This window comes from Ammospiza caudacuta, chromosome 9 (assembly GCF_027887145.1).
Source record: "Ammospiza caudacuta isolate bAmmCau1 chromosome 9, bAmmCau1.pri, whole genome shotgun sequence".
NCBI lineage: Eukaryota > Metazoa > Chordata > Aves > Passeriformes > Passerellidae > Ammospiza > Ammospiza caudacuta.
In genome coordinates this window covers 16,084,495-16,111,454 of record NC_080601.1, presented here as the reverse complement: position 1 = coordinate 16,111,454, position 26,960 = coordinate 16,084,495, and the positions used below count along the sequence as shown (strand labels likewise).

The 26,960-nt window shown below is 37.5% G+C and overlaps 1 protein-coding gene across 2 annotated transcripts in view; it reads right to left on the bottom strand.

The window, feature by feature from the left end:
• The window catches only part of POLR3A (RNA polymerase III subunit A), a 32,708-nt gene continuing 5,748 nt past the window's right edge, over positions 1–26,960 (bottom strand). Inside the window, exons 7-32 of one of the 2 annotated variants that reach the window (XM_058810118.1) lie at positions 26,526–26,688; positions 26,194–26,330; positions 25,560–25,663; positions 24,741–24,882; positions 24,103–24,243; positions 22,853–22,922; positions 22,045–22,172; positions 21,423–21,561; positions 20,090–20,254; positions 19,648–19,820; positions 18,933–19,044; positions 17,496–17,614; positions 16,063–16,200; positions 14,428–14,598; positions 13,519–13,632; positions 12,795–12,830; positions 9,879–9,965; positions 9,711–9,793; positions 8,175–8,345; positions 7,510–7,603; positions 7,289–7,381; positions 6,673–6,837; positions 5,834–5,998; positions 5,374–5,505; positions 4,001–4,133; positions 1–1,970 (exon numbers count right to left, since the gene is read on the bottom strand). In XM_058810118.1, the coding sequence (XP_058666101.1) occupies positions 1,822–1,970; positions 4,001–4,133; positions 5,374–5,505; positions 5,834–5,998; positions 6,673–6,837; positions 7,289–7,381; positions 7,510–7,603; positions 8,175–8,345; positions 9,711–9,793; positions 9,879–9,965; positions 12,795–12,830; positions 13,519–13,632; positions 14,428–14,598; positions 16,063–16,200; positions 17,496–17,614; positions 18,933–19,044; positions 19,648–19,820; positions 20,090–20,254; positions 21,423–21,561; positions 22,045–22,172; positions 22,853–22,922; positions 24,103–24,243; positions 24,741–24,882; positions 25,560–25,663; positions 26,194–26,330; positions 26,526–26,688 (3,324 nt within the window). In that variant the 3' untranslated portion in view covers positions 1–1,821. The remainder of the gene's footprint in view (positions 1,971–4,000; positions 4,134–5,373; positions 5,506–5,833; positions 5,999–6,672; positions 6,838–7,288; positions 7,382–7,509; positions 7,604–8,174; positions 8,346–9,710; positions 9,794–9,878; positions 9,966–12,794; positions 12,831–13,518; positions 13,633–14,427; positions 14,599–16,062; positions 16,201–17,495; positions 17,615–18,932; positions 19,045–19,647; positions 19,821–20,089; positions 20,255–21,422; positions 21,562–22,044; positions 22,173–22,852; positions 22,923–24,102; positions 24,244–24,740; positions 24,883–25,559; positions 25,664–26,193; positions 26,331–26,525; positions 26,689–26,960) is intronic. The other variant, XM_058810119.1, reaches the window with a different exon arrangement.

The following is a 26,960-nucleotide window of genomic DNA, read 5'->3' as shown; positions in this document are numbered from 1 at the left end:
TTAAAATATACAAGAGAGTAAACCCAGCATTTAAGTAGCTCATTTTTCTATATTTACAAAAAACCAAACCAAAAATCCCCCCAAACCAACCAAACCCAAAAATCAAAACCAACCAAATAAAAAACCCAACCAATTAAAAAATGGAAAAAGGAAAGATGTGGTTATTTGTTCCAGTACAAACTCCACCCACTTAGACCTTGAATAGAATCTTTATTCACAAAAATGTCAAGCACTATCAGTAGAATTTCCCCTGATAAAACAAAGTACTTAACCCCTGGAAAGGTTTATGGGCTTTCTCTCCATGAAGCCTTTACCCATGTTAAATTTACATCTTGACAAAGAAATAGACAAATGAGTAAGTGGCAATCTCACTGAGATCACAAAGCAAACTTGAATTTATTCTGAAATTTCTATTGCTAAAACAGAGATAGCAAAATATATGCAACTTTTACAGCAGACAGTAAATGCACTGCATTCTCCATTTTCACCCTGCCAAAATCTAGGCAAATGTAGATCTTAGCATCACACCAAAACCACAAAATAATTTGAGCATAGCTGCGTTGAACTTCATATGAGATCTTGCCTGCATGGAGGATGAATTAAAAAACAGACACAGTGGCACCTGAAGACTTAGACCAATAGATTTACAGTCTCTGAATGTAGACTTACACTTTTGGTGGACATAAAGAAAAACTGCAGCAAAACTTGTTCATTTTCAAATGCTAGAATACTCAGCAGCCTACTTTCTCTTCAAGATGGGACAACTTCAACTTTTCCTTTTACTTATTTCTCTTCAACCTTGATCCATGTCATGAGCACACTGAGTGCCCAAACACTGCTGAGAAAACACTACTGTACTTTCCCTCCATAGCACCACAATAAATTTAAACATACTACACTGAAATGATTTGAGCTCTATATTCATTCTGGTAACTGCTTCAGTGGACTACAGCTGAAAATACTTCCAAATTATTTCATGGTGATGCATAAAAACAGCATCCTTCAGTTTGTACTCTATATAATAAAATCAAAGTAGGTTGCTCAATGACCCTGCTCAATTAGGAAACCTTCCCAAAACTAGGACTGCTCTAAGTTACTGATTCCAGCAGTTAAGACAGTTGCTGTCATATGAAAAACTATCTATAACTTGCAATATTCTTACAACAGTCTTCTCAGAATTTAGTAGCATCCATAAAGTACAGCTTCTTGTAGATACGGTCCCAAAACAGAATCCTGAAGAGGAAAATAATTTACTGGCTAATAACCTGGGATAAAGAAAAACTCATTAAAGCTGCCAAAAGCAAAGAGAACGATTTCAAACACTTTGAACTGTGCTCCTGAACTCACGATGAATTAATCACAGACTCAGTTCCAGCTTTCTGAAGTTTCTGTTCTTAAAAGCTGTAGACTGACCTCTGCAGCTCCTGCTGAAAGAACACTTCCAAAAGCATTCTGGGCAAGCTCACAGAACTCTCTTGCAAATCTCATTTGTTTTTTAATAAAATCTGAATATACATTAAATAAATATTGAGTTAATAACAGCTTGTACCCACAGTGGGTAACTGCAAAAGCTAATACTGTCACATGAAAAAGAAAATGTTATCAGGTGAAAACCACTTGAAATTAGTTTCCACTCTCTGGGGCACTCTTTCTTTCAGGGTCAGTACTAACCACAGGTGGTGAACATTTGGGCAATTCTTTTGATATAATTTCACTTACCAATTCCCTATGAGACACACAGAACCAATAATACACTTTGCTTAATTTAAATATTGTTTGCTGACTATTTCTTGGTTTGTTATCTTGTTTTCTGTCCAAGTGCTATGTAACAATGGGAATATGAAATTCATTATGATCAAATATCAGAGGCCTCCTGGGAGGAGTTGATTCTTTGTCTGCTTTGTGTAACAGTTTAAAGAGACCTGTCCCAATATTCATTGGAATTCCCATGATGATGCACTCAGAAACACCTAGGAAAAAACAAAACAAACACAGTGAACATTTGAACAGTAAGGATTTACAAAACTACTTTCATTTGCCCATTCTGTTTTGTATTACCTACAAAACAGAATGGGCAAGTGCTTGAACTTCACAGGTGAGGACCAATGCCTCCTCACCAGACAAAGTTAAATGTCATGGTCATCAAACCAGTATGTTACTTAAGAGTGTTAAATTCTACAGGACAAACTCAACCTAACCTAAACATCTTGTCCAGTAATGAAAGCCCTTCAGAAGGTTTGTTTTTAGAGAAGACAGGTCCCATGCAGTGCTCATAGCAGAAGATGCAAGGCAAGCTTACTTCATGTTCATTCTCTGACTCAGTGCTAAGGCTTCAGTCAAACCTGGCAGGGCTCCCTTGAAACCTCCCCAAGTTCCCAGTGAGAAAGGCACAAAACTACTTGAGCTGTAACGCTCCTGGCATTTCCACCACTCAAAAAGTGCTTGTTTTGAAGTGCAAGATTGAGTCTGTCCCAATGATTTTTGATGGTTATAACATTTCCAGTGCAATGTGCTGACACATGTATATTCCAGACCTACCAATGTGCACAACTTTTCCAAAGAATGAACGTTCCACACTCAAAGCAAGCTCTCAGATATCAGTGTTTCTCTCTCAGCATGCTGTTATGATCTAAATGATATTTTTGCACATTCTCAGGAGTATAACTCAACTGTCATTCACATAAATGTTTAGGAAGGTAACAATAAATAGCTGTACATTTGAATGCAGAAAGGATGAAATAAACTGGATTAAAATTCTGACTTGATTCACAGTTTGAATGTACACAAATGAAGATTCAGAAAATACTGTGCACAGAACACTGCTTGCAACTGGCTACACTAAGACCATCAAGATATATCTAGTTAACTTTTGCGTAACACATGCTTATTTCTTTATTTCATTAGTACCCAGAAACTCCCAATTCAGCTCCAGGAGGGTAGGTATTGCATAAACAGATCTTGAAAAGAGTGAAACCTGCTTTACTTCTTTTCTCCATTTAACCTATTAGACAGACTTTTTAATAATTCAGTCCCAAAATACATGTAGCTTAAAGGAGAAGAATATCTGAAAAGAACGGGGGCAAAGGCATTACAAAACCCCAAAATTATTTCAATTCCAAATATCTGAGCACATAACAAAAATACTAAAGAAAGAGATAAACAGAATGCCAGAACTCATTGACTGGGTTTTCTGTTTGCTGCATGTATATGGGCGTGCATACACTTGAGCATATGTAGCCATATATTGCCAAAATTTAGCAGATTCTTTCATCAACTCACTAAGATGATTCAGTGGCTGCTAATGTACTTAAACTTAAAACTCAGGGACACATATATTTAAAAAGAAATTTATAACAAGTATCTTGTCTGCTGTTAAAGACATGAACACTGATAAACAAGACTTCTGATTAAAAAAACAAAGACCCACAATATTAATCTCCTTAGAGTAGAACTAAATGAAGATATGAAGAACTTGGCCTTTCTGCTTATTACTAGGTACAAGTGCTAAATGACCTAAGCAATCAGGTAAGAGTATAATCTTCAGCTAGGCTGAGATGTACCTGTCCCCCTTCTTAGCAGGAATGAAAATGAAACCTACATACTGAGTGAGGTACTACATTTATTCAACAGCTCTAGGTGTTGAAGATAAAAAAAACTTGCACAACTGGAAAACCAGAACTATTGATAGTAAGACAAATTTCCTGGTATTTCACTGAGATGTAGGGTGAGAAATAAAACCAAATTACTCAAAGCCTACTTCAAGAAACATCCAACAAATATCCAACTGACTTCAAGATCTCAGTCTGAGATGATAAGTAGAGGAACACAACAAACTTCCAGGACTTCTAGAATGAATTAGCCTCAAGTCTGAACTTAACCTGAAGTTTTTGACGTACCAGCTGTACAGGAAGCTTAATAAAGACAGAACTCCAATGCTTTCAAGAGGTTTTACAGATGCTGGGTAAGGACCAAAAACTGTAACACACTTGGCAATACCTACCACAAACAGAATCCTTCTGTCCAAAGTAGGCAGCATCAAAGAGATGGTCCGCAGTCTTTTCAAAAGAAGCCAGCATCAACACACTTTCCTTCATTTTTGCCAGTCCAAACCTGGTAATGCCCAGAACTTCACCCTTGATTGATGGAAAAACCCAAAGAGTAAGCCTGAATAAATAAATATATATGCTATCTACAATACAGTACTGTCATAATACACTGACTCACAGTTGAACATCCTGCAAGTTAGTAGTTTGGTTGTAATGAATACTTACATAAAACAAAAATCATACTTTCTATACAATAGAAGCTGGTATAAATGGTTAATAGCTCTTGAATAGATCTTGAGTATTGAACAAATTGAAAGAAACATGGCCATGAGAAAAAACTCAACAATTACAAAGTGGCTGCTGAACTACAAAATTCAGTGGGGTCTGAGAGCACTATGCTGAATCTACTGCCTATTACCTACAGATAAATCTGACCTCAGCTGCCAGGAGACTACAGAAGATGCTAAATCTTCATTTTTTTCAGTCTCCAGGAAAAAAGGTAATTAGCTTTCTAAACTAACTTGACTTGTTTCTTATTTCTTAGAAACATCCTGATTATATCAGATAGCACATAGAAGCCTAAGTACAGGCAAAAGAATGCATGGTAGGAGCTCACCAAGTTTAAAACATGGCACTCTGATCCCTTTTCCACTGCTGTGCTGCAGCTTCACAGGGTCACAACCCTGGGGACTGCTGCTGCTCAGTACAACAAAGCTCTGCAGTTTGGGAACAAATCACAACTCCATCCATTTCACCCAAATTAAACCCTTGCACTCTGGCAGGCAAATTGCAAAATCTTACTTCACTAAGTGTAGTCAACTCTAAAAACCATATTGGATGTGAAAGAAAAAAAATCAATCAGTAAAGAGCAGATGATTTTGTACTAACACATTGAGTAAGACTTTTCATGTCAGCTGATTCTGTGTGTAATGTCTGCATCCTTTGCTTCACATATGGCGCAGCTGTTACAAACCACTCCCCATGGGGCTTTCTACACAGCAAGCCTTAAAGTGCATGCATGGCTACCCAAACAGTTGTTTTTCACATCACCATGCTTAGGATTCTTATTTTCCATTATGAAATTATCATTCCCTACTCATTATATCAATTAGTTTTCAGTCAAAATAGATCCACCCTCCCCCAAAGAACTAGAGTAATTAAGCATTTTGTGTAAAATACAAATAAGAGTATTAGGTCAGTACCACTTGGAATTCCTTAAGCCCAGAATGAATTTCCATCTCCTGAGCTCACCCACCATTCTCAAACATGACAAAATTAATTTGTTTAAACAGGCCAATGTAAGATTTAGAAAAACCATAGTACCAACCTTGTAAGTCATTAGATCAGACAACAACATGACATGTCTCCTGTCAATGCTCATGCCATGGTTCACCATCGTGTACTGAATCTCATTGATAATGGTTGTCCGAGCAGCTTCAATCCCCAGAGTTTTCTCTACCTACACAAGAGATTGTTGCATGTTACATGAATGAAGAATCAAGTATTTGGAGCAAGTATATTCCTGGAATCAATACCATCTGACAGCATACTGATATTCCATTTCTATGGCTACTCTTTTAAACTTCTCCATTTAAAAAATATTAATAGAAACAGCTTCTTTGTGGTGAACAGTGCTGCCAGTGAATTATTCTCTTGTGTTAATGCATTCTGACATGTATTAGTGGAATCAGGCTTCATTCCATATCAACTGCTGCATCTGAGCACAAACAAGCACTTGTAATAAAGATGCTACAGGGAAAACCCCACAGCTCCCATTCAGACATTACCTCATAAGTGTTGTTAGAGGATGTTTTTGTTCCTTTCACTCCATGAGTAGCCATAACAGCTCGTAGATTATCACCCTCAACCAGAAGCTTGTATTTTTCCTTTCCACTTTGTTCATCAACATGAATGACAGCTCTGGAAACCTCTGGTATGCCTTGCACTACAACCTTCACAAAACAAAAAAAGCCCTAGTAACTTTGATATATGCAGTAACACAGTAAAAAGGGTAACACTTAGCAGCATTCAAGCCTATTGAGAAGATCTAGTACATGGAGTAAAGGCTCACTCAAAACACTTATTAGTAAGATTTCCTGCTCTTAAATACTCTAGTGCAAAACTGACATTGTAGTACAAACCTTACTCACTATCTACATTTTCCATTTTATGTCTGACATTCCCACACTCTGGTTTGCGTGTCTGAATGGTGGTGGACCCATACAAACCAAAGGGCAAATTGCTAACAATAAAGGTTCCCTTATCTCTGTTTTTAAAACCCAGAGTAGAGAGTCTCCTCACAGTAATCTGAAAAAATGCCAGATAGTGTCATGTGGTTCAATTTTAGATACAGCTGAAAGCAGATGTAAATATTTCATAAAACTGCTGCACTTGGAATGCTTCAATACATGTTGTAAGGAAAATATCAAAGCTTCCATTCTATTTACAAATATTAGTAAAGGATGGCTTAGTTTCAACAGCAAGGCAGTACCATCACAATCTGAGTTACTGACCTGGCCTATCATCACTGTCAATACTAACAAGAATTATTTCATCTTGCCACCATGGAACAAATTATTACTACTGATTACCTCCTACAAAAGCATGAAACAGCCTTGGCTTTTACCTTTGGTAGCTCTTCCTTGAGGGACTGCAATACATAATACATGGAACTCTTGCTATTTTCACGAGGGGTCACACACACAACTGCTTCTCCATGCACAGCAACATCCCCAGGCTTCACTCTGAGCTTGGAGACGCAAATCGAGTAGCGCACGGTCTCGGCATTCACCTGTGCCAAAAGGCAGCCAGCAAACATCGGGGTTATCAGCAGGTATCAACGTGCTCAAATAAATGGAGCCATCTTTCAACAGGTTATAAAAAGGAAAAATGTAGGGGGAAAATCCCCAAATATTCTCTTCTCAATTAGTCTTATAAATTGCATGAAATAGTATCCTAGGCTGAGGGTTACCAGCCTGTACATTAACCAATGGACAGAAATGGCATCCCTGTGTTTAGCAAAACACCATACCAGAGTATGTTCTCTCACTTCCAAATAAACTGGAAATGATCCACTTTGCAAGGAAAAAATACAAGAGATCCTTCCAGATGTAATGTAGCCACACAACATCTATCATTCACTTCCTTTTTTTTTAGCTTCCCCTGGTGTGATTACTGACACAGGATTAAGACATCCTGTGTAATGTATCCAAGGTATAATCTGTAAGAACTGAACAACTCACCTCTAATCTCAGCAGTCTGATGCGCTCTAAAGACAGCTTCACGAGGATGAAACAGTCGTCTGGAAGAAACACTTCCTCAATATATTCAGAAATCTTTAAGAGACAAGGACAAAACAATTAGCATGCATAAATGGCTAAAAGGCTAAAATTGCCATTGGCAGTTGCATTGCAATTGGCTAATGCATCCATTTAAAGCATTAGCAATAATACAATTTTCTTACCTCTCCTAACAAAGTTTTCTCAATTCTTCCTTTAACCAGACGGGCAAAATCAGGATCATCATCTTTGTCCAACTGTGCTGTTATAATAGGGGTGCTACAAGAATAAACACACAAACATGAAAACCCAGGTAGGAAATTGCTCAGCTAGAGTAGAGATGGCAACTTGAATTAGAGCCTGCCTTATGGAATTTCTCTCTTATCTAGAGCAGTATTTAGTAAAATAAAGAGATCTACAGCTTGCTCAGGTGTATTTAAGAACAGTTACTGTTCAGGTACCTCAGGCTGGTAAAAACAAGCAAACACACAAGTACTAGTGACTGTTTTCATGGCATGTGTTATTCTAGTATTATTTAAGCATGGCTTCATGCACACCTAGAGATAGGTATGCCTCAAGTACTGCTAAGCACTAGAGCACTTCACAATAGGTAAGAAGTCTAAGGAAATATTATACTTAAATAATCATTTTCCTTTATTTGATTTTTCTCTGTGGGCTTAAATATCACAGTTGGGCAGACATCAGATTTTTGTTTAGGTATTTGCATTGAATGGTGTCTAGTATATTGCTCAGGACAGGAAAATGCTATCATGTATTGCAAATTTACCCAGTAGGTTTCACTTGGGCAAAGGGAAAAAAAAACCTCAACAGATCAAGACAATATTTGTACCTAATAGCCTTTGAAGCATTAATGATTTCTTTGATTCTTGGCACACCCAAAGTAATGTTCATTGAAGCAACACCAGCAAAATGGAAAGTCTTCAGAGTCATCTGTGTGCCAGGCTCACCAATGCTCTGTGCACAAAGAGCTCCTACTGCAGAACCAGGCTCCATCTGTGCCCTGATTAAAAAAAAAAACAGATATGGAACTGAATAAGGTATAAGATCCTAAGCAAACAGCAACAGAAACTATTCTGGTAGATATATGAGAAGTTTGCTAACATAGTTTAGTAAAAAATAAAAAACAAGAGCAGTTAAAAGGCCACCAATACTTTAAGACTGATCTCATACAAAGCAAGAAGATGCCCTGTCATATAAGCACTCCACAGATTCAGTATAACTTCAATTACAGATTACAAAATGCTTTTCTTCCTCCTAAGCATCAAGCACTAGATCCAGCATTTTCCCTTCAGGGAAATACCACATGCTAACATTTACTTATTATAGTAAAAGTGATAATTCACATATAAAAACACTTAAGACAAATGTAAACAAGTACTCCTAATAAGGGAAAGCAAAAAACTGGTAATTGCTTTAAAATAGTTAAGAACTTAATATGTACATGAATTTTCTAGAAGAATAAATCATTAGGAAACAATTGATGCAGGTAGGCCACAAAGGAGAGATCACCAAATCCGAAAGTCTAAGGAAATGAAATTAATCTCAATGGATAAAGAGATTAGAACATCAACATCAGCATTATCTTGGTAGAAGCCAAGAATAACAAACAAAATGATCCAATGAGCGCATAAGAGATCAAAGAACATTTTAAGAATAAAGTGTGATATAACTCCTCAGACTGTGTAGATCAAGAATAGCTATCAAGATTCATTTGAATTTGAAACTCATCTATTTAGACTTTGTTCTGCATGGACTCATTGAAGGTTTTCAAAAACCTCCTGCAAGAGGGGGAGGAAAGAAACATGTCTGGCAGTGGGTGTAAGAATGTGAAGTGTTTAAACAATATCCTTCCTTACTCTGAATCCTATCACTTTTGGCTTTTACCAGAATCTGCTGTCAAAACACAGTCTGTGGGTATATGTAATGAGTAGCTAAATGCTAAAACTGCTTGTTGGTATGATTACTATTACTTCAGAAGGAAGGTGCTGCTTAAAAACAAGCAGGTAGCTTTGCATGCTCAAGAAACAAAATGAAACACAAAGCATTTTTTACAATGTAAAAGGATACCAAAGTTTGTTAATGAAAGGATCTGATTTTGACTCAAGACAGACGTAAAAGTCCCACCTGTTAGATCTCTAGAATTTTTGTGCAAAACCGCCTCGACAAGACCACCCATAGACAATGATGCCTTTTTATTGCATCCTACCTTTGTCTTGCAATGTTTATGTCATTGGAGCCAATTGTTTCTAATTCTTTGTACTGCATTCACAACAGAACCAACATTCAGACAGTAAAAACAGCAAAATACGCCCAGATGTTAACAACAAAACAGCAGCAGTGAGAACACAGCAGGGTAAACACTCACCTCATGTATTTGTCTCTACAAGTCTCTAGAAACTTCTCTAGTTGTGTTGGAGTAATCCTATCCAACTGATATAAAACTCTTGGCTGAAAAGAGAATGGAGTAGTTGGAAAAGCAACAACTTATGGAGATGGAAAAGAATGACATCATTACCACACTGAAGTTATTTACCTCTGTTGTGCCATTGTCATTAATTCCATACTTGTCCCTAGTTTTTTTTATCTTCTCAGAAACAGCTTTGATGAATTTTTTAATTTCCTGAAATCACATTAAAATCATAGTAAGCAAAGACATGGTGTCCATATTGAAGTCTTGAACAGTAAGTTATTTAAGCTCCAAATATTTACAATAAATTAATAATGCACAGTATGAAGAAAAGAACATCAAAAATCAGACAAACACATACATTAGAGTTTAGCAATCCAGATCCACTTTGGGGTAGCCACAAATCAGTAGCAGGACATGAAGACTGTGGTCCATGCTGAATAAAAGCATCCTTCCTGAGCACACACTGACTGGTGAAGATAGCTGACTTGGGCTGACCCTTCCTACTCCCCACTTACTGGAAGTGATTTAAAAACTCAAACACCAACTCAAAATTCTTATTTCTTGGCACTACTGACACAAACACATTCTCACTCAACCCTCACTATTCAAAATAGTCAAAATGGAAAGACTGTGGCAAGAGAAAAAGTATATGAAGCACATCTGCTGGATATATATCAGAAATCTGAGGTGCACTTTCTTTGATAGAAGAAACCTCAAAATTCAGAACTATTATATACACATGTATATAATATGATTCCCTAATATGATTCAAATAACTCCTCCAAGCTGTGGAGAGGTCTTGAAGATAATTGCATTCAACAGGTCATACTACATAGACCTTTCACTCTCTTACCAGGCTTACCCAAAAGAAGTTCTAATAGTCTTCAATGGAACATAAACTGAAACAATACTGTTAGAATAATATCCAGCATGTATTCTATAAAAGATTATTTGGTCATTACACATTGGACATATACATTTACACTAGAAGTCATGAAATATGAGATCCATGATTAAACTCTTTAGCAAACATGGACTTGGTGCAAGTCATGACCATTAACACAGGTTATCAAAACCAAAATATAAACAAAAAGCAAGAGGAAATCCTTCCCATCTATTTCGACCAAGATTTTAGGAAAGCCTCTATAAAGAAACAAATACTTGGATTTTTTAGAGTCCTTTTAACCCTTTTCTATCCCATTAGTCCTACCTAACAAACAGAGTGATGGTCACACAGCATTGCCTCTTCTGCACTAGGTACTGGACCCCTTGCAACCAGCACAGTCAGATAAGCACTGGCAATTACTTGCAAAAACAAGGAATTATCTGAGGGACTGCCATTTGTTTTTTCCACAGCCGAGTTCATAGAAACATTATGAAAACATTTCTACTACATTCTAACAGAATTCTCTCTCAAAAATAACATTCTTACTGATATTCAAGATACTTCCAGAAAGTACATTTTTTTCTGTGAGTACCAGAACCAAGTTCAAAAGGAAGAACAGGCAACAGAAGTGCTGCTGGAATGGACGCTCCAAAGTTGCTTCCCCACTTGGATGACAGGATGTATTCTTATGTTTTTGCCCCTTTTTTCTGCCCTGCAGTAAGTAGCATTATTCACAAATATACTTGGACATTTTAAAGGCTTTTGACCCCAACATATTTGCAAAAAATTAATAATGTGATTTTTCTTCTAAAATAAATGTTTAGGCAATAATACGGAATTAGACAGGTTAATCTTTTCATTACACGTGCATAAAAAAAGCAATGTTGCAGGACTTGCAGAAAACTTTTCCTCTTTGACAGTGCCCAAGTTCCAAAGTACTTTAAAAAATCCAAACAACTCCAACACAATAAATCAGCTATTACATATAATTCTGAATAGGGTAATCAAACTATATGTTATTTCCATAGACCAGAGTAAAAAAAAGGTAGAAGATAAATCTCTGAAAACTTATTTTTTATTGACTAATTTTTATTCATGCAGAAGACCTAAAAGAGGAAATTACTTATTCTTCTCAGCTTTCAAGTATATGTTGGCAGTTTACCCAAACTATGGATTAATTTTTGCTACAAATGGAACGAAAATGTAGCTCACTCTTTGCTGAGCCTAGCTCTGTCTCTCTCTGGATTTATTATCTTTAGTGCAATACTGTACTCTATGAGCATAGCTATGTAACTTCCAGAGTGGACTCAAAAAACCACTGGTTTTTTTTCACAGCTTCTAAATTCATGAAGTCTTAGTCTGGACCAGATTAATGAAGAGGCACCAAACGGGCTCAGTAAAATGTGGCTCAACACAGGCCTTGCCAGCTCCTCCTTGCTGCCTAGGCCAAAGGGCAGTTCAGGGTTTGCATCAGGTGTCCAGCAGCCAAGTTAGTGGGGTCACACACTCACACACCAGAAGCACTGCTTGCATGGCAATCTGTGCAGTGAAGAAGCCTCTGGAATGCACAGTGGCACAGACAATGCCACGAGACTCAGCAAAATCTTCTCCAGATCAGGCAGACCCAGTAGGCCAACTCTGCATAGGGCAGCACTGACTGGCTGTGTGCTGAGCTTTTGGTGTGTTTGCATCACATTCACAGCACCTTTATTCCATCATCTCAAAAAAAGCACAAAAAAATGACTTTTTTTAGACACACAGTGTTCTGGACTGGAGTGGATAAGCCCATTACAGGAACCTCTGGCTAAAATAACAGCATTAAGCAGCATCTCTGTTCTGGAATGGAAAAGTGGAGGAAGGGAAAGGAAAACACCAGAAAAACATGCTCATATCCCTAGAGAGTAAATGAATGACTTCCAGGAAAAAGTGTCAAGTACTGAAAGAAAGCTTCCTCAAAATCCTTGAATTCAGCAATGGGTATTAACATGTCATAATATTCACATTAAGTTAAATAATTGTGATGATCATTATGTCTTAATTTAACAAGCAGTAATGTATATACGCTAATCAATTACTTTAGCACTATACACACATCTCTAGCTAAAAAGCACTAACATTAATGCTCACACAGGGCACACACATGCTACGATTACCTCATTATATTTTTCATAACCTGTCTCAGTTAATGTCTTCAAGGATGAACAAAAAAAAAAGGAAAGAAGAAAACGTAACTATCTAAAACTTAAAAAATCTTAAGCTAATTATCACTAAGGTGATGTAGCCATATCTGTACTTCTGAAATTAATAACAATTATTTAAATTTTCATTATATTATTTAAAATATGTATACTTAAAAACCAGCTTTATCCACAAACTCTAATGTTAAATTATTTGATTTCTTTTCCTTCAGACTTACAGTTAAGTTTTACAGCATATTTCAAATACACATGTCATTTGACTCTATCAATGGAAGTGCAACTCAGGTTTACCTTGTGCTCTGAAACACTCTGATCTATTAAAAAGAACCCCTTCAAATACAGGTCATGAAATGAATTTTTTCTCATCACTCTCAGTAATCAGAAGGTTCATCAAGGTAACAGCTTTATATAGATGCAAGGTTAATTCTACAGGCAGCTTAATTCCACAGCTTTGATCACTGATTCTCAAGGAAGTCTTGAGAGTGGCTGCTCTCATAAATATTAAAATTGCCCATGCTCTTTCAAACAGATTGAATTTTACAATTCAAAGTATAAGCAGCCATGTGAACCTTCACTCACCCTTAAAAGCCATGTAAGTAGTCTCCTGACAGGCTAAAGTCCTGTGCTTAAATCCTGAAGAAAAGTTAATCACAGTGTGATAAGGAAGTGAGATCATTACCTGCAGAAAACTGTCTTGGCAGCAAAGAAATTCATTCTTCTTCATGATGGACTCAGATGTTAACACCAATTCATTTTTGCTAAGGGCTGGCTCACTTCGGCATGGATAGACAGCCTTCATAGGAAAAAACCTGAGTTATCCACAGACAGCACATGCACAAAAACTCCATTGCAAAAATACAGAACACAGATATGGAGAACTGAATAACAGCATTCTTTATTTCTGGTTGTGTCTTTTTGTAGTTTGTTTAATGGGGGTTTTTTTGGTTGGTTTTGGTTTTCTACACTAAATATCAGACTACTGTGGGAAGAAGGACCACATCCACTCCTCCTTATTTCTGCAAATTTGAAGGTATACACCCAGACATTTCTAGTTCTACCCATTTTTTACACCCATATTACAGAGATCTAAACAGTTACTTCAGCAAAAGGCATTTTTCTGGGGGAAGGGGGTCACGACACACCAACCACAAAACCAAAACTGAACAAGTCTTCAAACATGACAATATTATTGACCAACCGCCTGCCAGCTGAACTCAAGGAACACCCATGTCTTGATTTAACAGAGAACTAATCTGTGCAATGTACCAAACTAGTGTCCAAATAAGCCAGCAGTAATTATCTACTGAGCTGGATATCAGGCCACAAAACTATTTTCGAGCACAGAAAGAAATTTTACTTGTCACAGCTTATACACGGTTTGGTCTCTACACACAAATTGCTGTTCCACTGGAAAAAAACATCCAATACTCTTAGAATACACATCCTGAAAGACTGACCAGGACCATTCAAAAAAGGCAGTTTGAAAGTAAGTATTTCCAGTGAAACAATTTTCCCTATTATTTGCTACTTTCTTCTCCATGCTTAACAGTATTTTCACACTTTCAATAAGGATTTCAGCAATCCTTACCCTGATATTGTCTAGAACTCTCTTGAATTCCAGTGGTTCATCCTTCCCTTCCATAGCTGCAGGATCCAAGCCATCCCCTCCATAAATGAACTGTATAATGTCACCAGTAGAACTTCTGACTGTTAAATCATATTGTGAACAAAGATCTTCAAGGGATTTTACCAGACGTCTCTGAAGGGAAAAAAAAAGTACAAGGAAAGTAAAACTGATCTTTTTAAAAACAGCTGTTGATTTGCAATACAAGAAGCACAGAAACAGATTTGGGAAATAAATCTGACACAGTGATCAGCAGGCATGAAAACCTACTTAAAATCATGTATTACCCCTCAGGCCTTACTGTACATTCTACAGAACATTCAAGTCAAGAAAATTTCATGCAACAACACAATACTCCACATTTACAATTCTATTATATAGAAAAGCTAATGATTTAAGCCTAAGCTGCAAAAACCTATTGTAGTCTGAGGGATTTATTTGGGTGGGTTTTTTGGCATAACACTCATATTCTTCCAAGCAGATTTATTTCTCAAGGGATACAATACTTTTTGTATATGAAAGCAGAGCCTCTCAATGATTCTTTTCACTGAGAAAAAAACAGAGGTCACGTGCTAAAACCATTTTTCTATCTGGGTTATCTGCTTCTCCTACATTAACTCCTTATATTGGGAAATCCCTTAACTATCATATTCCTTGGCATTCCCCAAAAGAAAGCATGCTATCAAACATTTTAGGTTAAAACATTTCTACTTGAAAGATGGACTTCATTGTTCCATGAAAGCACATTAGATCACCTAAACTAGACTATGAATTGGTACTTTTTTTCTCACTGGTGAGAAAAAAGGTAAGATAAAATGTTAAGATTTTTTTTTTTACATTTCAAAGTCCAAGTGCTACAATTCATTGATATAGGAAGAGAATTGAAGAGGAAAAATATTTTGCAGATTGCTTATTATATTTATATATACACAAATACCTGCAGACATGCCAAGATTATTCCATTAGTTTTGGAGACTACTCCAAAAGGTGGGGTTTTTTCTGTCTTTATACACTTAATTGTGTATCTTGGAATGTGTTCCCAGCCCCAACTTATCTTGGCTTTTCTGCTCTCTGTTACACTGGGACAAGGACTATAATTCACATACTACTTAAATGTTGGAACACAAATCTTAAGACTGCACATAAAAGCAAGAAGCTTTGTTGGAAGGACACTTATTTACAACCAAAGACACTAAAATCTTACAGAACCAGTCTAAGCCTATATGGCCAAGGTCCCCTTACCTAGAGAGCAGACAGTGAAAGGGAGCTTTAGCTGCATTTCTGTCATCACTCACATCAGGTTCAGGAACACTACACAGAAAGAAGTCCTCAACAATTGCACGGAACAAGGACTTTTACCCATATTCAGGAAGAAACAGCTTAATACAAGCATATTCTTGTACCACTAGCTGAGGTCTCGTTTACAAACTCCACACCTCCTGGAGAAGACCAAGCCATGTATTCCATAGTATAAACTACTCTGTTTACATTGAAAACACGCAAGGTTTGCAGTTCTCCCTGATCTATCACCTCAACACGCACAAGAGAAATATCCACATGTTTGCAGACTGATAAAACCCTCACTCTGCTGACCATTACCTGCATATACCCAGTTTCAGCTGTTTTTACAGCTGTATCAACCAGACCTTCTCGACCAGCCATTGTGTGGAAAAAGAATTCTGTGGGAGTCAAGCCAGAATAGAAGCTGTTGGCAACAAAGCCTTTTGCTGCAGGGAGCTGCAGGGAAGAGTGGGAAACACACAGTTAAAATGCAATGCATGTTCTGTATGTTACAGAAAGGCATGGTGCATGTCATTGAAATGCTTTCTGCAAGTCAGCCAATACCCCCACCAACACAGGACAACAACCTCAGCTCTGCTTAGCTCTCAAGTTCCATATCCGCATTTTAGACCTGAATAAAGGTTTCAGAAACCTTGCCTAGTTCTTCCAAACTAATTGATCACAGTTGCTCCTTCCTCCTTGCCCCATGTCCAGCTATTCCTTCCCAAAACTACACCAACACTTCCATTAAACTTGCAAAAATAGAAACTGCAATTAAGAATGTTCATTTTGCTATAATAGTGCAAAGGTATTTGCTGAAGACTAAGGAAGCTAGGAAAAATACAACTGGAGATATGTACTTAATAATTTTTTTCAATGGTTTGCCCTCACCCCTGAGGAAAGCTCTTGCCAATGAAATTTACACAGGCATCCCTTCAAGTCAAAAATCACTGTTTGTTGTTATTTAACAACAGGTAATGCTTTATAAATCAGAAAAACAGCTAGAGCTACATTTTATCTTCTCATCAAAACCATTAAATATTGCTTCCTTTTCTACTTATTCAGTATGTTACAGAACTCAGAAGTTGCAATTTGGACATTTAGTCACATATGTGTCATAGCTACCATCTGACACTTAGCTAGCACACAAACTAGACTATGGGCTCATACCCAGAACCTTCACTAGTGTTCATTAGATTTCAAACAGCACTTAAAAGAAATTCATCTCACTGGATTATATTAACAAGTGCATGAGAGTCACTTGCTTCATGTAGGACCAAAACATGAAACACAGAGTAACCCATGGTAGCCATCCTGGTGGAAAAAGAGAAAAACCAGATCAATCGATCTGGCATGTTCTCACCTGTTTTTAAAGACACCAACACACATTCAGCAGTTTTCCTGGAAAGTATTTGTGCAGTCAAATGTAACACCAGTGAGAAACTTTAGCTAATTATTTTTAGGATTATCAAGAGAACCAAAATTGTATCCTCACCTCACTTTAATTTTACTAAATTAGAAAGGTCAAAGCAAGGATTAGATGTAAAAAGTCAAGCTAACTAGACATCCTGTGGCAATTCAGAGCACTGTTGTTAACTCCCAAATCACACAAAACATTTTACATTGACCATATATGATCCTTTTCCTTCAGCATATCATGGCAGCATGTTTCATCATATAGTCTCCTCAAAAATGTTTAAAGAAACTTGTTCCACTTTCCTTCACAGTCTGTTGTAAACCCCCAGAATTACCTTAGAATGCTTCTCAAAGTGAGGCAAGGATCTGTTCTCAAACCCATCAGGAACACGGGACCCACTGATAGCCTGCTGCCCTACACAAGCAATCATCTGGGATATGTTAATGAAGGAGCCTGAAAACACAAGGAAAAGAAAGCTCATCAGGGAAGCAGTATATTCCTCATTTGAGGGTGAAGGGCTATCTTCACTTCCATGAAGGTGAATTATTTAGCCTCATAGCTGCTCAGCAAATCAGAACCGCAAGACTTAGGGAAGCTTTGCTGTTACTCGTCCTGGTAATTTCAGGATTTATGCAAACTCTTAAGTGCATTTATGCACTGAAGTCTATGACACAGGCAACAATTTTTCATTTTTTTTCCTTTGAGTCATAGACATTCATGCCTTTATTTGGCTGCCATCCTTTTATTATCCTGGGTTGTATCACAGATGGTGTTGTACACAGCCCATGATCCTAACCTACATATTTTGCTTCCCAATTTCTTCAATAAACATACTTCAACAATATTTTTCATAAAGAGTTCAGTCTACCAGGACTCCTAGAACAAATTAAGTCCTAGAGAATTAAGTCACTAACTCCGAAGTTTTAATTGCTGAATATGTTTGCAAACAATGCCCCCCCAAAACCCCCACAAAAATGATACACTTAATATACTTTTTGTCTTAGATTTCAGTATTTCTTTAGAATACAACATGCCCCTGTGAGGCTTTCCACAAAAAGCCTCACAGTGACATGTTGTTAGAAATAAAATAAAAAAATTTATTAGACAGCCAAAAAAAGCAAAAGTGACTTGTTCAAATTCGTAAAAAAAACAAATGAAAACTCCCTCAAGAATTCAAGACCTTATAGCATCTTCTAGTACCTAAAGAGGGGCTACAACAAAGACACAGAGGGACTTGACACAAGGGCATGTAGTGATAGAACAGGAGGAATGACTTCAAACTGTCAGAGGGCAGATTTAGATTGGACATCAGGAAGAAACTCTTTATAACAAGGTTGCTGAGAGAAGCTGTGGATGCCCTATCTTGGTCTGGTAGAAGGGCAGGGGGTTGGAACCAGATGATCTTTAAAGCCCCTTCCAAATAATTCCATGATTCTACAAAATGTTAGTTCCCATTCTGAATGTACCATTTACTGTTGATTTTTCTATGTGATATAAACACTTGAAGTAGAAACACAACTGAAAACCTTTAACTGAATAATTAGTAAGTCTTAAGAACAAGATATTTTGCAACTAGCACTAAAAATCAAGACACAAGAATAGCAGAACATCTCCTTGACTTTAACTATATCCAACTGTACTTAACCACTTGAAACAGCTATGACATGAACTTGCAAACTGACAGTATAAAACAAACTATAAAGATGGAAGAACAAAGTTCCACATAAGTGAAGGAGTGAGCAACCTACATGCCAAGTTCAGCTGTCCCTACCTTTAGAACCACAGAGAGCCATGATCAGGGGACTGTTGCTCTTGTCCAGTTCTCTGAGACAGGCACTGCCAGCATGATCTCTGATAACAGACAGTTCTTTAAGGATTAAAGCCTGAAATACAGTATTTCAGAGGTTCAGAATTTGCTAAAAAACACACAAACAGAACTCTATCACTCCCATCAACACCTTCAATAGTTCAAGGGAGTGCAAAACAGTGAAGACAAAGAAACCCAGTTGTTCCTTCAGGTAAAACAATTTTAAATTTCAGCTTGCCTAACTTCCAGTTTGCTGAAGAAAATGTCTTTGTTTGGATAAGACAGGGGTATCCAAGAACATGACAATCTCTTATCAGCATCAGAAATATCTGCTAAACTGAGCATTGCACTAAGCTCTAAGTCACACAGTGCTGCACAGAAGATAGCCATGAAAATCTTGATCAATGTAATTAACTTATTCCAATTACCTGTGTAATTTTATTCTCCAGTATCACCCCAATACACCCTGGAGGATTTCTGTTGTTCTGTGTTAAGCTAGATTTTTTAGATGCATACAAACACCTAAAGCCTGTACAGACTCAGCTCAAGTTACATGCCTAGGGACTGTATTTGCTTGTATTTTAAGGTTTGAGAAGACAACCATAGACTTTCAATGTACAAGAATGTATGTGTGAAGCCTCTACTGCAAATGGAGAGTGAATTTAATTAAAAAATGTACCTCTAGTGTCTCTTCTGCAGTACAACCAGGCTGTTGCTGTAGCTTGCCAGTGTTCAGAGCTTCAATATACTCATCACATTTCTTATAGCCAGCATTCAGGAGCTCATACTTAGCTTTTAGCAGGCCCTGCCCAGGGGTTACATCACCAATTCCAATTGAAAAGCCACGATTAGCTATTATTAAAAAGAAAAAAAATTATAGTTCAATCTCATATAGAGAAAACAAATTAAACCCAGGAAATACTACTGGGAACTTTCAATTTTGCCTCCCATCATGTGACCATCACAAGCACTTCATAAACACAATAATAATAGTATCACTGTCTCCCACCTTCAAAACAAGCATACTTTTTTACAAGCACAGCATGTCACATTTGAAGCAAAAATCTTGCTTGCTCTCTATTTCTGTATTGAAGTATTATTTTACAAGGAAATGTACTTACAAAGATAGACTGGAGCAAGTCTGGCCAGACGTGACATGGCATCTGCAGCTTCCACCTGGCCCCAGTCTCTCAGCAAGATGTAGAAGATGTTGTTCTTGGATCCTGACCCCAGGGTTCCTTTGTCCATACTGCCACTCATTAACTCACTGTTTTGAATTGTGACATCTAGAAATGAAAAGGCAAAAAATTCACCAGTTTTCTAAAACACTCACCACCCATTAGTAATCACTTATGGAGAGAATTTTTAAATAGAAGCTCTGTTTATGCTCAGAATTTTCAATGTGAATTTAGGCATCATCTTCTTGAAGCACAAGTCACTGCTCTATCACTTATAATATCAAATTAAAATACGATTCAGGTTTTCTTGAGACTTTTGAGAAATTGCAGAGGACTTTCAGAATTACTCTGTCTGCAGAAATGCGTTTTTTTTTTCAGAGAACTGAAAACAGCCAACAAAAAAACCTGCAAGTTTTCAACATCATGTGCTCCTGTGTAACTCAGAAAATGGACTCTTGCCATATTTTATGAAATTAATAGACTGTGAAAGTCAATGTCTTTTGTTCACAGGAGTGTGAGCAGGATTGCTTTGTGGCCTTTTGTCCTACAATATTTAGAAGCTTAAAAAATTGTTCCACTATGTTTACAACCGACTTCATAGCACAGAGTGTTCCTTTCATCTGCAGGAACCACTCAGTCATCTGTAGAGAGGGCTTGAGTGCTAACTGGGAAATTCTTTCTTGAAGCAACATTGCATGACAGAATTAGTATAAATCAATGCTTCCTCAACTTACACTTGTGAGCAGCAAGGAACCAGCCTAAGCCTGCCTGCTCAAGTTCCTTTCCAACAGTCACCACATGCATATTAAAGTAATTCTAAGAAAAGTCTTCCTCTACAGCCTTTTCAACCATGGCGCTTTTTGCATTCCATCTGCCACTGACATCCCTAAGTGGAAGGACATGGATGGTTTGATATCCTAGGGATTTATCTTCCCTGCATGTTCTATCTCCTTACAGTGTTTGACTTCTAATCCCTGCATTAGTACCCCCCATCAAGAGACTAAATTTTTTCACTTGCCCTCTGAACAACCACTTCCTAAGCTTTGCTTTCCTCTCTCTCACCTTCAAACAGTAAAGCACCATGACAAACTGAGCATCATACAAAACTTCTTTCAGTTTAAGAAAACAGACTTCAAGTCTTGAGAAAAACTGCAAGATCTTATTTTCATTTCAAGAACACTTATGTCAAGTACAGCTTCAATGCCTACAGGAAGCTCAATAATTTCCAAGATTTCTTTGACAACTTGCAAAACACTGCTTTAGAAGGGTCACTCACAAGAATCATTGTAGCACAGGTCCTCCCCTTTGCCACAATACTGTTTGCCCTTGGTTCGTAGGTTGGCTTTTACAGGACAATCATCACTGGGTTTGAGGATGAGGCTGAAAACCTGTTTTCCTGTCCAGAGTGTTACAGGCTGAGAGAAACAGCAGGAGAAGAATAAAGGTTACAAGTTTATGCTAAGACTACAGAAAAAGAGCAAGCAAGAATTTAATTGTAAAATTGCCTGACATACAGAACAAGTCTACAGAGAATCATACTTGTAGAAATGCATGGTAGCATTCCTTTGAAACACATCCCCTTTCATAGATTTGAACCTCCTGGGTGCTGAATGGTTATCCTTTACAACAGGGTATGAGCATGCACTCAGAGAAACATGCCCTACTGCTCCCTCTAACTAGAGGGAGGGAGTTCCCCTTTCTAACTAGAAAAGGCAAAAAACCTCAAAGATGCTGCTGTCATGTCATTTCTGAAAGAGGGTGCAACATTCATAATTCTTCTTTATAAAGTACCTTTGATTTCAAACTTTAGGAGTTGACAAATTCATGTAGCATCACTATGGGTCAAGAACACACAATAAAGAAAACCTTAGTAACATGAAAAAAATAGTTTGACACACCTTCAGAATTGCTGGGGGTGGAAGGCGAACTTTGACCTTTTCATCCTTGCCAACCAGGATAGATGCAATAATTTGACAGGCTTTGGCTCGATCAAAAAAGGTATCTTTTAATGTAAGAAGGTAAGCACCTGGAATGAAAAAAGTATCATGACAGACTGAATTTAGATTCAATTTAAAAGCCATTGCATACTCAGTGTTAATTATTTCATTCTTATATGAATCAGCTACTTACTATGCAAAACAACAATAGTTTAGACAGCTTTAGTTGTAAATCCTTTCCAGAATTTTGTTGAATTGCTCCACACTAAATGTCTAAAAATTAGGAAGAGTCTATTTATATAACTTACTCTCTTGATCTCAGACTCTATTTCCTAAATGAAACAAAGCTTCAGCATTTATTTTTGTAAACCTTCTTCCTTATATTCATTGAACATTTCCTAATGCATTAAAGACATTGAAGGTACATACTGGAGGTTAAAGCTAATAGTTATTGAGTGAAATTAATTCCTCTACCATAATAATAAGCAGTTTACATTGTCTACTGAATGCAGACAAAGATCTCAAACATTCATTTGCAGAAAAACACACTCAAAGGCAGTAATAATAGCAGCTACAAAGGTAGACAACATCAGAAATTACTCTGAGGGCATCATTATCTTCCAGGAAAACATGGGCCTTATTTAATAATGTTACTTTGACTTGTGAAAGATGCAAGTTTTTAATTAATATAGAAAATCTCTGAAAAAGGGAAGTGATTCTGAAGGAACAACTGTTAGATCACACAGCTCTGAAACCAGCTCATACACACCTGTGAGGAAATCTTGAATAGCAGCAATAAGAGGCTCTCCATTTCTAGGTGTTACCAAGTTTGCTTTAGTCTGCATGACACAAAAAGATGTTATGCATTTGAAGACACTGATATTCCATTGGCTATTTAAAATGGAATCTATCATTTAAGACATTTATTTTATGGTGAGATGGTCAAAGCTTATTCTAAATTGAACTACAGCTTTCTTCAAAAAGATGGAAAAAACAAGTCAGAAGTTCCAGTTCACTTTCATCCATGCACATCTACTGACAGCTAAGGAATAGTCTGAGAAAAGTTACTGGAAATAGCATATTCTGTTTCCAAACAGAAGTGGCAAACAACTTGATGTGTTTTGGTAGGACAGGGAAGGGAAGACAAGCTAGCTTTGAGAACAGGGGAAACAACAACAGGTGTTACATTCACTATAGGGATCAACTGCAATACTGCAAGTGGTGTAATCCCTCCTGATGGGTAACAATAAAGCCACCTCTAGCCCCATGATCTTCTGTTTTACTCAAACTACTGCTCCAGTTCATCACCCCCACCCATGGAGCAGTTTTGCCTGAACCCATTCCCACACAGACCTGAATCACACACTTGGGGGTGTTCTTTTTAAGCTCACAAGTCAGTTCAGTGAGCTCCAACAGGCTGCAGCCAACAATTGTATGGGTACACCCGAATTGAGAGTAGCATTTGGCAATGCTAAAGGAGCAATGGATTTGTAAACCCTCAGCTACTGACTCACACCACAGATCAAAGATTCCAACCATCAGATCCTTATTTATCTTCCCTCCCTTCTCCCTTTCTGACCTGCCCTATGAGCCCACTCCCTCCTGCATTCTCTGGGAAGCTGCACTCTCCAGTACAAGCCCAGTATCACCACCTCATCTCCAGCTGGTCCATCTAACTGCAATTCCGAGGCTGTCAGACCAGAAGCAAATGATGGATCTGCTGGTAACAGAGCCACCCTGGTAGCCATCTCTAAGGACAGTCAGGCAGAAGCATACTCATGACATCTCCACTGCAATTTCCCCAAATGTTAAACCTAAGGCTAGTTGATTACCAGGGTGTACCAGTCCTAATTTATTCTGAAGTGGTTTTTGCAGAGTTTTCAAGCAGCTTCAAAGATGGAAAATATCCACACCCAGTAATCTTGACAGTACTTCAGATTTCACATGCAAGTTAATAACTAAAGGACTCAGCCCATCTGTCACCAGCAAAATCCCAGCATGAGCATTTTATCTACCCACCCCCATTAAAACAAGTGCTTCTGCTTTTGCTTCTTCTGTCTGAGGAAGGTGAAGGTTCATCTCATCTCCATCAAAGTCAGCATTGTATGGTGTACAGACACACTCATTGAACCTGAATGTCCTATGAGGTTTTACTCTAGCCTGGAAAAGGAAAAAAAAATTAGGTACACACAGTCAATCATGGCTAAAAAAAAGCCATGCTCAAGTGCTTCCTTTTTATATTACAAAAATGAATCAAAATTCCTGATTATAGGATTTGACTCAGCGGGAACTGACAGAAATTGTGTTCAGATTATATTATAGAAATGTAGCTAATAATTTTCATTATGAAATATTTATTAAAAGCACACAAGACAACATGCTTTGTAGAGATCACATCAACTCCACAAAAATGAAATGCTCACAGAAGAAGACATAGCAAGGTCAACTACAGCTGTTGGAAGAAGTGTGCACACAGAATCCTGTCTGGGTACACATCAATTCCCATACACAGGCACAACTGCACTGCATTCATCCTTGCCTCACACACTGTTTCAGCAGGAGCTGTTGATTTTTGCTTGTGTAAGACAGAAACACCATAAAGGCCAAGTGCCTGGCATTGCAGGCTGCACTGTCTGTGCCAGCCTGTGTACACTCACAATGTGGGCCATGATGCTCAGCTTGTGCAGAGAGGGCTGCCTGTTGAACAGGACAATGTCACCATCGATCAGATGGCGCTCCACAATGTCACCGAACTTCAGCTCCTGGGCCATCTTCTCTCTGTTCCCGTACTTCAAAAACCTTCATAGAAAGAGAGAACAATGCAGTCAGAAGATACACAGACACTAAACAAAGACAACTAAAAATTAATTCTGTGTTTATAATGCCAACTTTTCCATTAAACACTGGAGTATTGGTATTACAATAACTAGAAAACAAAACTGGTATGGACTGAACATCAGTCACTGCTATTCTAAGCAGTGAACCTATTTTGGCATTAGATACAGTGATTAAGCATTAAGTAAGAAAAAAGTCCATTTTTAAGTGCACAGAGTTTATTTCAATTCTATCAGAGTATAGGAAGTTTCATTCATGTATTATCCCTCCTTCCTACATATAAACTGACTTTAGATTACTTCTCACATGAAAACAGCCAGTACAACTTGGCTAAAACCACCTGTTTTCACTTGTGTCTGTACTACTACCTCCATTTCAGCTAAGATCACCTCAGACATAAAATAATCTAACTGCACTTCAACATCATTAGTGCATGTGCACTTTAGTTTAAATGCAAGAGACTATTTTAAAAACTGGTACAATAAACCTGAGAACATAAAGACAATTCTTTCTCTACTGCCCTGCATGAAAGGTTCTAAAAATAAATTTTAATCCCTGCAGATATAACTGCCTTCATATACCAACAAGAACAAGTTGATAGGGAGAAATAAAAAGTGAATCATTACAGATAAGCACAATACCTTTTCATTTGAGTGTGCCTTTGTTGTATAAAGTTTGCTCCAGGATGAACATCAGGACCATTGCAGACAAGTTTCCTCATAAAATTAATATTTGCTTTGTTCACCTGTTGCATAAAGACTTCAATCAGAAACAAGCAGTACATGTTTCAGGATCTTGTTTTTACTGATGGCTTTTGTATTCTCAAATTTTAGGCTCAACTGACAACCCCCTTACACAGCCTCCAGCTGCCGAGGGGAACTCGCAGGATGGAATAGAGGAGAAAAACACCAGCCTATCTTAGAGCAGGATATCAGAGAGAAATTAAATTAAAAATCTGGGAGGGAAACTTAGAAATAAATGTACCCATCCACTCCTTTGCACAAATCTATGAATGAATTGAAAAAACATGAAGCAAAAGTCTTGGTTGTAGAGATGTCACTCCTTACACGACACCTTGCCAGCACTTGCCTATATCCAATACCACAGATCTTTACTTGCCAGCAGCAAGAGAACTGGCAAAGCATCAATGAATGGCATTTCCAACATAATGCAGTACATTCACTCCCTTTTAGAGTGAGTAAAGAAACAACATCAAGGTCTGACTTAGGAAAAAAAAATAGAATAGAAAAAGTTTTTGAGTCCTATACTACTTACCTTTTCAGGAAAGGTCAATATTTTAGCAACATGAATAGGCACTGCTACTTCATCTATTCTCAAGTTAGGATCAGGTGAAATGACTGTTCTGCCAGAAAAATCCACTCTCTTTCCAGACAGATTGCCTCTAAACCGACCTAGCAAAAAACAAAACAGTTGAAACTCTTTAAATAAAAAGTTGTCAAAATGTTATGTGTTAAGACAGTACATTAGAACATCATCTAAGGAACAGCACTGAGGTGCTACACAGCAGTAGCAGAAGGAGACTTGGCAATAGCAAAGACTTGTGGTTCAATTTTAAAAAAATTATTAAAAGCCATTTTTAGACAAACCTTGCTTTCCCTTAAGTCTCTGAACAAAACCTCTGGTCCATTTCTTAGGTGCCATGTTGAGGGGTATGCCAGAGAGCTCACTATTAATGTACAGGGCACACTGCAGTTGAAGAAAATCCCAGTCTTCCATAATCATCTGTGTTTTGGCTCCTGATATCCTATGCTAAACAAAATAGTAATCCAATTCAGAAAAGAAATGTAACAACATATATTAAACTAGACAAGAAGTTTTCTGTATGAGTACAACTCTTCCTTTGCAAAAAATATCATGAAACTTCCATCAATTGGAATGAAAAAGGGAAAATAACTTCGTGAGAAGATGCATATTACTATAGCATAAGGCACATCACAAGGGAACCCAGCAAAAAAGAAAAATCTTTTGACTAACATGGGCTTTGAACAAATGCTCACAAAATTAGGTATTTCTTTCAGTTA